We start from the raw sequence: 12,791 nt of genomic DNA, 5'->3' as shown, positions 1-12,791 counted from the left end.
AGTTTATTTATATGGTAGATTACATAGATGGATTTTTGTATGTTGAACCATCCTTGCATCTCTGAGATGAAGACTACTTGGTCATGGTGGATGATTTTTCTGATATGTTCTTGGATTTGGGTTGCCAGTATTTTTTGATTGTTTTTGTATCAATATTCATGAGTGAGAATGGTCTGTAATTCTATTTCTTAGGTGTGTCTTTGTTTGGTTTTGGTATCAGGGTACCTGTAGCCTCAAAAATGAGTTTGGCAATGTTCCTGCAGTTTCTATTGTTTCTATTGTTTGGAACAATTTGAGGAGTATTAGTTCTTTAAAATTCTGGTAGAATTCTGAGTGAAACCATCTGGTTCTGGGATTTTTTTTGGTTAGGAGAATTTTGATGACAGTTTCTGTTTCTTATAGGTTTATTTAATTTGCTAATCTAGTATTTAATTTTGGTAAGTGATATTTATCCAGAAAGTTGTCCATTTCTTTTAAGTTTTCCAATTTTGTGGAGTACAGGTTTTCATAGCATGACCTGATGATTCTCTAGGTTTCCTCTGTGTCTGTTGTTATGTCCCCCTTTTCATTTCTGATTTTGTTAATTTGGTTATTCTCTCTCTGCCTTTTGGTTAGTTTGAATAAAGGTTTGTCTATTTTGTTGATTTTATCAAAAAAAAAACAACTCTTTGTCTCATTGATTCTTTGTATTGTTTTCTTTTTTCAATTTTGTTGCTTTCATCTCTCAATTTGATTATTTCCTGCCTATTTCTAGTCCTCCTGGGTGAGTTTGCTTCTTTTTGTTCCAGAGTTTTCAGATGTTAATGCACTAGTGTGGGATTTTTCCAGCTTCTTTATATAGGCATTTAGTGCTATGGACTTTCCCCTTAACACTGCTTTTATTGTGTCCCGTGAATTTTGGTATGTTGTATGGTCATTTTCATTGAATTTTAGTAAATCTTTAATTTCTTCCTTTATTTCTTCCTTAACCCATTGATGCTTCAAGTGAGCATTGTTTAATTTCCATGTGTTTGTGGACTTTCTGAAATTAGTGTTACTGTTGAATTCTAATTTTAAGCCATGGTGATCCGAGAAGATACATGGGGTTATTCCATTTTTTTTTTATCTGTTGAGGTTTGCTTTGTTAGTAGTATGTGGCTAATTTTGAGAAGGTTCCATGAGGTGCTGAGAAGCTATATTCTTTTATGTTTGGGTGGAATGTTCTATAAATGTCTGTTAAGTTCATTTGATTCATAACATCTGTTCCCTTATTTCTCTGTTAAGTTTCTGTCTGGCATGTCTGTCCAGTGGTGAGAATGGGGTGTTGAAATCTCCTCCTATTAGTTTGTGGGGTTTAATGTGTGATTTCAGCTTTAGTAGTGTTTCTTTTACATATGAGGGTGCCCTTGTATTTGGGGCATAGATGTTCAGTATTGAGATTTCCTCTTGATGGATTTTTCCTGTGACTAATATGAAATCTTTTTTATCTCTTTCGATTCATTTTAGTTTGAAGTCTACTTTGTTAGATATGTGGATAGCTACACCTGCTGTTTCTTAGGTCCATTTGATTGGAAAATTTTTTCCCAACCCTTTAATCTGAGGCAATGTCTGTCTTTGAGGTTTAAGTGTGTTTCTTGAATGCAGCAGAAGAATGGATTATGTTTTCATATCCAGTCTGTTAGCCTATATCTTTTTATAGGTGAGGTTGAGTTCATTTATATTAAAGGATATTAATGACCAGTGATTGCTAGTTCCTGTTATTTTAGTTTTCATTGCTGGTGATGTTATTGTCTATGTTTTTCACTTCTTTGGGATTTGTTGCTGTGTGATCCTCTATTGTCTGTGTTTTTGTGGATGAGCTAACTTCCTTGGTTGAAGTTTTCCTTCTAGTACTTTGTGTAGGGCTGGGTTTGTGGCTAGGTGTTGGTTAAATATGGTTCTGTTATGGAATATCTTGGTGATAGAAAGTAGTACTGTGTATAGTAGTCTGGGCTGGCATCCATGGTCCCTTAATGTCTGCATAACACTTGACCAGGACCTTCTGGCTTTCATTGTTTCCATTAAGAAGTCAGATGTAATCTGATAGGTCTGCCTTTATATGTTACTTGGCCTTTTTCCTTTGCAGCTCTTAATATTTTTTCTTTACTCTATATGTTTAGTGTTTTGTTTATTATGTGGCAAGGGGATTTTATTTGAGCTAGTCTATTTGGTGTTCTGTAAGCTTCTTGTATCTTCATATGCATATCTTTCTTTAGGTTGGAAATGTTTTCTTCTATGACTTTGTAGAATATATTTTCTGTGCTTTTGAGTTGAACTTCTATCCTTATTATTCTTAAGTTTGGTCTTTTCATGGTGTCCCATATATCCTGTATATTTTGTGTTAAACTTTTGTTAGATTTAATGTTTTCTTTGACTATTGTATCTTCAACACTTGAAATTCTCTCTTCCATCTCTTGTATTTTGCTGTTTATGCTTGCATTTGTGGTTCCTGATAGTTTCCCCGTATTTTCCAGTTCCAGAATTCTCTTGATTCGTGTTTTCTTTATTGTCTCTATTTCAGTTTTCAAGTCTTGAATTGTTTCTTTCATCTGTTTCTTTAAAGGTTTATTTATATCTTTCAATTTTTTGCTTGTCCTTTTCTCCATTTCTTTGAGGGAATTGTTTATTTTCTCTTTTAGGGTCTCTAACATTCTCCTAAAGTTATTTTTTAGGTCAATTCTTCTGCTTCATCTATATTAGGGTGTTCAAGTCTTGCTGTTGTAGGACCACTAGTTTTTGTTGGTGTTGTGTTGCTCTTTGTGGTGTGTTCTTACCTTGTCTACTAATATTTTCCCTCTGATTTATGTAGCTGGGGCTGTGTCTCTGGTGCCAGTGGATCCAAGTCTTAGATGGTTGTTCCTTGTGGTGCAGTCGGAGCCATGGTTTCAGTTACCCTAGAGGTCACACGGCACTCCTGGGGTCACTCTACAATCCCAGAGATCATTCAGGCCTGCTCCCTCTCCAGGTTGCTGACTGGGGCCTGGTCCTGTGGAGGTGTCTGGCTCAGGCCTGGTCCCATGGAGGACACTGACTCAGGCCTGATCCCTCAGAGATCACTCTCGCGTACCTGCTCTGGTGGAGGTTGCTGACTTGGACATGCTTCTGTGTCCCTGGCTCAGGCCTACTCACGCGGTGGTTGCTCCCTCTGAGGGAGTATCTTTAATATTAACAGTGTGTGAAGAAAATTTTCCATTAATATTCATTTTCTTTTTCTTATAGGGTATCAATGGAGTCATTTAAGCATGGGGCCCTGAGAGAACAACTGTCTAACTTGGCCACAAGACAAAAGAAGCTTTTAGTTGTGGCAAAGAAACAGAAAAAGATAAGACTGAAAATTCAAAACTATAAGAATTCCAAGCCATTGTCTGGTAATAGGAAGCGTACATGTAGCTCAGACATCTCTAGTGAGAAGAAGAACCAAGAGTCTCCTAGTATGAAAAACTCAGTATATCCCCAGTCAGACTTACTTTCTCCTGTCAGTCTTTCTGCTATTTCTCCTGTCAATAAAAACATGGAAGAAATATCATTGTCGATGGAAATGGAAAGAGAACTCTCTGGAAATGAGATGAATTCTAAACAAAATGTCCAGGATTGTGCCTTGAATGGACTGTTGAAATCCAGACTCACAGATGGCACTGAGAAAACTGAATTATCATCCCAGCCTGTTGCTTTTGTTCCTCAAGCAGGAAATTCACAAGCAGAAAGTAGTTTAACAGAAACTCTGGTCAAAGGCTATGAACCTGATGGTTCTCCTGCAGTGACTGGCACTGTAAGTATTTCAGAAGATAAAAGTGTGCTTTCCCAAAATGATGCCTGTCCCCCAGCTGTTCCTCAGAATTTGGACCTTTCCCGTTGTAATCCAAAAAGAAGAAACAAGAAAGCAGCTTCCAATCAACCATCTGTAGGAACATCAGAACCTCTGGCTCATCAAGCGGTTACTGTCTTAGACACTGATACTGTGCAGCATGTGAATAGCATTCCGATCCCTCCTTCCTCTGGGTCTGTTCGTCAACAACCTATTAAAAAGCCGCCTCACCACAGCACAGCTCCTCAAAAGAAAAATATGCAGCTGAAAGATTTGCTAGTACGTGGAAGAATTAATACAGGAAAGGACATTCTGGAATTCAAAACACAGGTATTTTTTTCTCTAAAGTCTTGAAAAATTTATAAGCAGTGTTGGTGTAGCATAGTATAGGCAAATGGAAAATAAGATTTGACTGTTTTCTAAATGTAGGAACATATGATATTCTTAGGAAGAAAATCCACACCTTATTCTGGAATTTCCCTGATAGGTTTCAGTTATAAGCACCTTTTGGTTCTCAGCTACTGTCAGTCAGTTATTTTGTAGCAGGAGGGGTTTCAGAGCAGAGACAGGACATAGGAGCTGTTATTAGTTCTACACTAGGTTCAAGAGCTATCAGTGTACTGCGAAGCCATTCCTAGGGATGTATTAATTTGTCTTCCATAGATGTTCAGTTTAAGACAGACTTGAAGTTTCAGTAAGGAACTCAGTTAAAAATATAATATTTGCATAAAAGTGAATTATGAGAAAAAGGTCTGTTAGATATGCCTATTAAAATACTTCATATATTCTCACTTTTTTAAAGAGGAATTTAGAAGTGGCAAAGATTACCAAGTCATTGAATATGCTTCTTTGCTTGTGAACTAATATTCGAGAAATCAGCCCAGCCTAACTGGAATTTAACTTAAATGGTTGTGTTTCCTACTCTTCCCATTTCTAGACTCTGACTTTTCCTACTTCAGAAGCTTTACTTCTAAGTTAAGAACAAAAGAGTGTAATGGTAAAATTTCAATTAGAGTTCAGTGCTCTCATTTCCTTCAGTGCTCCAGTTTGCCTGCAGCCCATTCATTAAGCAATGCCTGCCTTACAGTGACCAGAGCACATCCGTTTTTAGTAGATTAGTTCTGTTTCATCAGATTTTTGACAGTGTAGTTACTGGGTCAGCTTAATAAATCTTCAGTAGAGTTTTTCATAATTGTAGCCATTTTAAACATCTTTATTGGGGTATAATTTGTAGAAGTTGCACTATACATACTCAAAGTGTAGTATTTGACAAGTTTGACGTGTGTATTATCTGTGAAATTCTGCCATAAATAATAAACCATCCATCTGCTCCAGAAACTTCTAATACCTGCTTTCTTTTTTTCTTCTTTTTTTAAACAATCTTTTTTACTTTACATACCCGTCCCAGATCCCCCTCCCTACCAAACTTCCACTCCCCAACCTTTTTCCCACCCTACCCCGTCTCTTTAGTTATCTTTAGCAGTTGGTCACTTCTGTGACTCAGAGGTGTCACAGCCGTCTAGGGCTAGTGGTTGTCGTCCCCACCCCCACCCCCATCAGCTTGCACAGCACCTTCTGGTACTGTGAAAGCTAGTCCTCGGGGAGTAGGCTTTCAGGTCAGAGCCAGTTCAAGTACATAGTGTCTTCAGTGATAGGGACTTACTGCCAACCTCTGGGAGGCAACTAAAGGCAACAGTCGCAGGAAACATTGTTTTGAGAGTGTCTTGAACTTCCCTGACCAACAAACAACTCAAAAAAAGATTTCATTCAAAGTGAGCATGTGTGTTATTTATCCCTCCCTACTTCTTTTCCTTCTGTATTGACCTCCCTCCCTGCTTCCTAACTAAAGGCCACCTCCCCATTTTCCCTATATCCCTTTCATATTGCTTGTATTCTGCTAGTCCCTCTCTAGAAACCCCTCCCCGTCATTCTTTTTTTTTAATTTTCTGGTTTCCAGGTTATATATTCACATCTGAAGATTTGGATAGATACCCCAGATGGTCAACACTAAAATAATATACATAAAAAGCAACATTCATCAGGTTTTATTTATGTATTTATGCATTGCCGTATGTACGGTTCTCTAGAGGTACAGAACTGATAGACTTGACATGGAAGAGATTTACTAGACTGGCTATAGGATGCTGCTAGATAGTCCAACAATGGTTGTTGCCTCATAACAGAAAGACCAAGAATTTATAATTGTTCAGTCCATGAAACTCAATGCCTTAGCACTCCCAGTCTGGTACTGGAATCCTGGAGGATTCCTGGAGAATTTCTGGTTTTCAGTCTACATTGGAGTCCTAGAAAAGTTGGGTTTAATACTTGGCACAGCAACAGAGGAGGAGACAAATTTATTTGCTAGTCAGAGTGAAGGCAAACAGGCAAAAAGTGAAGCTTCCTCTTCATTGTCCTTTTTTGTGGGCCACCACTAGAAGCTGTGGCCAAATTTTGAGTATCTCTTCCTACCTCAAATTATGTTTAATCAAAGAATAATTTGATTAGGATGAGTTCGTAAGATTTTAACTTTAATCAAATTAAGAAAGTCCCTCACAGCATGCCCAGTATTTGGGCTCTAGTTGATTCCAGACGTCATCAAGTTGACAATGAAGATGAGCCATCACATGCACATGTAAGAAAAGGAACCATGAACTTGAGAGGGAATAGGGGAGGAAATGTGGAAGACAATGGAGAGAGAGGATGGTGGAGGGGTTGGAGGGAGGAAATGATGGAATTATATTTTAATTAAAATTTTCTTTAAAAATCTGTGTTCCAAATGAAAGTGAAAAAAAATGATTTGTCTGACTCAAAGCAAAATCAGTGAGTTAATATATTGAGTAGCTGCAGTTATGGGGATGTGACGGTGGTGCGTAGGTGTCTTCACAGTGAGTGCTTATGACCTTATGACTTCATAAATTATACTTCTCAAAGGATATAATTTACCACCAGGGTAAAGATTAAGCATAATTCTTACAGTTTGGGGCTAGGATCCATCCTAAATTAATTTTCTATTTTATCTATTTTTAGGATTCTGTATCCCAGGTTGGCCTGGAACTCTTTATGTAGCCAAGGCTAGCATGCAGTGACCCTCCTGCCTTAGCCCTCCAAGTTCTGGAATTACATGTGTGACCCACTATGCCCAGGCCCATTCATATTTCCTAATTTGGATAACTAGTTGGTCCAGCAGTGTGTGTTTAAAGAGGCATCTTTGTTTCAATGAGTTGCCTATGAGTCTCTTAAAATATCAGCTGCTCATATGTGTTTCTATTCCTGGACTCCCTATTGTTTCATTATTTATTTGTCTACATTCACATCAGTATTAAACTGCCTTGATTATTGTTGCTGCATAGTAGACCTTGAAATTAAGTTAATGCTAGCCTTCTGATCACGTTCTTTTACAAACATGTTTGGCTATTTTATGTCACATATGAAGTTTAGAATGAGTTTTTCTACTATAAAAAAGGCTGTTATTTTCATTGATATTTCATTACATGTGTAGATTAGTTGGGAAGGAAATGGCAGCTGAGCAATATTGTCTTGTTGAGCCCATGAATGGAGGATGTCCATCCATTTACTTTGGTCTTTGATTTGTCTCAGCAGTGTAGGGGTAACTCTTATCTTTTATTAGATTTGTCTATACATATTTCGTATCATTTTTGGTTTTTTTTTTTTGAGACAGTTTTTCTGTGTAATTGTCATGGCTGTCCTGAAACTCGCTCTGTAGACCAGACTGGCATCAAATTTATAGAAGTCCTTCTACCTCTGCCTTCCACATGCAGGGATTAAAGATGTACTCCACCACCCTCTGGCTAATGTTTCATATTTTAATAACATCAGTTATCTGTTTTTTAATTTCAATTTCTAGTTGCTTATTACTAGTTTCAAGAAATTGACTTTTAGGTATTGAAATATTTTCCTACAACTTTTCTAAGCTTACTAGTTATAGAATGTGTTTGGAAATTTTATTGAACTTTCTTCCTTTTTTGGGGGGGGGGGGTTACCTTACTGCAGAGACCAAATTGGGTAGAATAAAAGCAACCAGTCTTCTCTTTCCTAAGCTAGTTTCACAATTAAGAATATGTTAGCTCTAGATTTTTCAAAGATGTTTTTTATCAGCCTGAAAAAGTTCTCTTTTACTCATAGTTCATTGGGTATTTTTATCAGGAAGGATGTGGGATTTTGTTGATGCTTTATATTAATTTATTGGGAGGATTCCGTGGGTTATTTTTGTTCTGTTGATATTACAATGCAGGAAAACAAACAGAATCCACATCTTTCATCTAAGGGACTAAGACAGTTTATTCTGTAGTCATTTTAAATGCCCATGGCCCAGAAACACAGATTTAGGTTAACTCAAATTCCATGTCCCAACGTGGAAGCAGCTTTGGGAAGTTTGTTAGTTTTGCAGACCAAGAAAGCCACAAATCAAGTCAAGTTTAAAAATACATGGGTGGTTGTGTCAGAAAGGCAGGAACAGCAGGATGGGGGAGCTTTCTATAGGCCCAAGATGCCATCTGAGGTTTTGGGTTGGTGGAGGCTAGTGATCTGTTAAGTCAATAGATTTTTAGAGGTTTTTATCCATTAGTCACAGGGTCTTGGTTCTGACATAGAGGTGGACAATGAATGGCTACCCAGGGCCTAAAGCTAACCCAAGATGATGGTAATTAGCCCTTTGGACCGTCAACATTCCACCTTGTCCACATCACTGCCGTCTAATCAGTCAGTCCCTACACACACAGCTTCTCAGACAGCATTAGTTGACTTTTGGGTATTCACACCATATGGTAGACAGCATTAGTTGACTTTTGGGTGTTCACACCATATGGTAGACAGCATTAGTTGACTTTTGGGTGTTCACACCATATGGTAGGCAGCATTAGTTGACTTTTGGGTGTTCACACCATATGGTAGACAGCATTAGTTGACTTTTGGGTGTTCACACCATATGGTAGGCAGCATTAGTTGACTTTTGGGTGTTCACACCATATGGTAGGCAGCATTAGTTGACTTTTGGGTGTTCACACCATATGGTAGACAGCATTAGTTGACTTTTGGGTGTTCACACCATATGGTAGGCAGCATTAGTTGACTTTTGGGTGTTAACCCTTGCATTCCAGAGATAAATTCTACTTGGTTGTGGTGTAGAATTCTTCCGTGATGTTGAATTTGACTTTCCAGCATATGTTAAAGATTTTCTCTATCCGCATGCACCAGAGTTCTGAACTGCTATGGTTTTGGTGTCAGGAGTACACTAGCCTAACAGAATGAACTCACAAACACTCCTCTCTCCTGACTTTTGGAAAAGTTTGTGAAGTCTTCTTTAGCATTTTCACAGTATTAAGCAGTGAAGCCATTTGTACCTGGGCTTTTCTTTGTAATGCCTGTTACTAATTTGTTTGCTTCAGGTATTTTTAGAATGTTTGTTTCTTCTTGAGTCAGTTTTGACAGTTCATTTATTTCAAGGAATTTGCTAATCTAATTTATCAGTGTATAATTATTAATAGTATTCCCTTACAACTTATTTCTGTAATATCAATATTAGTATCTCCTTCTCTTTTGACTGACGTTATTTGAGTTGTCTCACTTGATTTTCTTAGTCATCTAGCTTACAGGTTTGTCAATTTTGTCCATGTTTTTTAAAAAACTTTTCTATTGCTTTTTCTCAACTGCTTTTTTATTGTCTGCTTTGTTTTTACTGTTTGTTACTTTTTTAGTTACTTATTTCCTTCTGCTTTGTTTTTTTCAAGTACCTTAAAGGTTAAACCATCAGATTGAGATTTTCTTTTTTAGTATTATTATTGTATTTACAGTTGCAAACATTATTCTAAAGCTAGGTGAGGTAGCACATGTTTGTGATTCCAGTAGAATCACAGTAGACTGAAGCAGGAGGATGGTGTAGTCTAAGCTAACTTGAACTACATACTGAAACTGTGTCCAACTCCACCCTGCACCAAAAAAGAACACCCTGTTGTCTGCTGCTTTTGCTGCATCTCTACATTCAAAATATTAGACATTTTCATCCATTTTAGAGTTATCTGTGTGTGTGTGTTGTATGTATGTGTACTTGTGTGTGTGCAACTATAGGTGTCAGGAGTCAGTGTCAGGTGTTTCCTCTATTGCCATCATCTTTTCTAAAAGACTGGTCTGTCCCTGGACCTGGAGTTTACTGTCTCTTCTAGGCTGTCTGGCCAGAGAGCCCTTAGGGTCCATCTGCCCCCACACCATGCTGTGTTAAAGATACAACTGGCTTTTATGTGGATGCTGGGATCTTTGTGTATCCACTGGGCATTATCCCAAGTATTTTCTAATTTGTAATTTGGTTTCGTCTTTGATTCACTGGTTACTTAGGAGTATGTTTAATTTTTATATAATGGTGAGCTTCCTATTATTTTCTGTTAATAATTCCTACTCATATTTTATTGTGGTTAGAGAACCTACCTTACACTGTCTCACTCCTTTTGAAACTTTGTAAGGCTAATTTTATGGCTTACCTAGCAAGTGTCCTCTCCTAAATAATATTCCACAGGCAGTACAAGGAATTACTATTTTATTGTTAACTGGTTTGCCTTTCTTTTTTGCTAATTTTCTTTTGCAGTGCTGAGAACCTCGTATATGCAAGGAAAATAATATTTCACTGAGCGATATCACCAGCCTTTGGTGTTTTTAATACATAATTTTGTTATTTTGCTTTCAGCCCAGGCTGGCCTTAAACTCACAACCCTTCTTTCTCAGCCTCCCGGGTGCTGGGAGTATAGATGTATATCTATAATCCACTTATGTAGAGATTTCTGTATATTCTTGCTTAGTGTTCAATTTTATAGTGGTTGAGTCTTGTCTTCTCGCATTGCTGTTTTGCCTATGTGATCATTATACCTCCTTGTTGAAAGTAAGACATTGAAGTCTCCAACATTTCATGTTGGTTTGTCTGTTTTTTCCCTTAAGTTTTTTTCCTGTGTTTTGGAGTTCTGGATTTCCACACACGTGTCTATAATTGTTGTATCTGCCTGATGCAGTAACCCTTTTTAGTATTGTATAATGTCTATTTCTAGTAACTTTTGGTTTAAAGTATTTCTGCTATTAGTATAACCAGTTCATTTTTCTTGTGCTTTTTGTTTGTATGATATGTTTAGCCATCTTTTAATTGTCAATTTACTTACTTCCTTTAATATAAAGTCTGCCTCTTGTATATATTATATAGTTGGGCCTTATTTATTTAGTCTAGTCTGACAACACCTGCCTTTTGATGAGCTATTTAAACAAGATAGTAAACAAGAATTTATTAATATTGTTGGATTTGCACCTGTTAATTTTAATAAAATTAATTGGATCCCATCCTGAAACTTGCCTCATGAATGCTGGATATCTTTACATCCTTTCAATTATTTGATATATTTGTTCCATAATATAAGTAAGTTGCTTAGAGAGTCTTTGGCCTTTTGAGGTTGTTTTTTAAGTTTTGTTTGAGCAGTGTCAAATTTAGAGCTAATTATTTTTTCCTACTGAATCAAGACTTTTTGACGAAGTTTTCTTGATGACACCATTAGTCTTGGGGTTTCTAGTTTTACGGTGGAGAAAGCACTGGTCCCTGTCCTGTGAGAGTGCCAGCGTCGCCTTCCAGTCCCTTCACATGCTGCCTCTTCTTCCATTCTTAGGCATGTGATAATCTCCTCTCATATAGATGTTGGTCACTGCTTAGCTGAACCCTTCAGGAGGCCCCGATGAAGAGCTAACGATTGCTCTTCTTCTGACTCTGCAGCACTTCGTCCTGCTGTGACCCTGGGAATCTAGACTCCTGCCTGGATTCCCCTTCCTTGCCAGGCCTGGGATCTGGACTCTGGGACAGGAGGCTGAGGCAGTGGAGGCCCCACATTTAGTTCTTCTCAGTGTTCAGTGGATGTTATTTTGCCTGGTACTTGGCATTTTACAAGCCATTGTTTTGTATGTTTTGTTGGGTTTTGGGGGGTGGGGGAGTCAGGTGTAAATCCGATCTCTCATATTTCATCATGGCCAGAAACAAAAGTTTATATATTTCAGCAATTGTTTATCTTTATTTTTGTTTTTCTTCAGGAGACTACCCACAAAGCCAGTATTTTACTGAGTGGTAAACTTAAGGTAGAAAACGGTCAGATTTATCAGAACCCAGTTACCTGGCTCAAGGATCTTCTGGGAGGTGGCAATTATGTGACCTGGAATTATGCTTGGAGTAAGGTAATTCTTAAATTTAACTTCATAATGAAATAGGAAATGTTTATTTTTTACTTTCAAACATCTCTACAAGAAATGTGGATGATCGCTGATCTGGTTTGTGCCCTGCGTGTGTCTCCTGTGATGTGCTACTTCTTTTCCACAGAGTGTTTGCCACAGTGCCCAGGGCATGTAGCACAGCTGACTGCACCCCCCTCCTTGTTTTTATCTACTCTCAGAAACGTCATCACACCTGTGCACCTCTTTTTTTTTCTCCCAAGAAGCTTCAAGTTTCTGAATCCATATCGAAAATAGGGATCATAAAGTAGCTGTGTTCTTACTAGTATCATGAAATAAATTCCCTAAGTACAAAGGGGATGGGCGAGAACCCTGAGGCTTACAGACATTCCATTACACTTTCCCTTTTGAACATGGCACTATCCTCAAATCACTCCACGATTATTTTTCTCATTTTCACTTAAACTCTAAGACTAAGTAGCCTGGCTACTAATTCAGTCCTGTCTTCTGAATTACAAACTCAGCTAAGATCTCACTACTTTAAGAACCATCTTATACCATAGTTGGCCCAGACAAGCATGCATCATCAAATCCATCTGTGCTGGATAGTTTTACGTCAACTCAACATTAGCTAAACTCATCTGAGAGGCAGGAACCTCAATTAAGAAAATGCCTCCATGAGATCTAGTTGTGGGCAGGCCTGTAGGGCATTTTCTCAGTTAGTGATCAATGCAGGAGGGTCCAGCCCATGGTAGGTGGTACCATC

At 37.9% G+C, this 12,791-nt stretch overlaps 1 protein-coding gene across 1 annotated transcript in view; it reads left to right on the top strand.

Moving 5' to 3' along the window:
• Ankrd31 (ankyrin repeat domain 31) overlaps window positions 1-12,791 on the top strand; it is a 164,926-nt gene that overhangs the window by 134,126 nt on the left and 18,009 nt on the right. Inside the window, exons 24-25 of the mRNA XM_041663201.1 lie at window positions 3,238-4,153; window positions 11,891-12,031. Of these exons, the coding sequence (XP_041519135.1) occupies window positions 3,238-4,153; window positions 11,891-12,031 (1,057 nt within the window). The remainder of the gene's footprint in view (window positions 1-3,237; window positions 4,154-11,890; window positions 12,032-12,791) is intronic.

This window comes from Microtus oregoni, unplaced genomic scaffold (assembly GCF_018167655.1).
Source record: "Microtus oregoni isolate MIOR12 unplaced genomic scaffold, Mior012 000014F_ref0000157, whole genome shotgun sequence".
Lineage (NCBI taxonomy): Eukaryota > Metazoa > Chordata > Mammalia > Rodentia > Cricetidae > Microtus > Microtus oregoni.
This window is presented reverse-complemented; position numbering and strand designations above follow the sequence as displayed.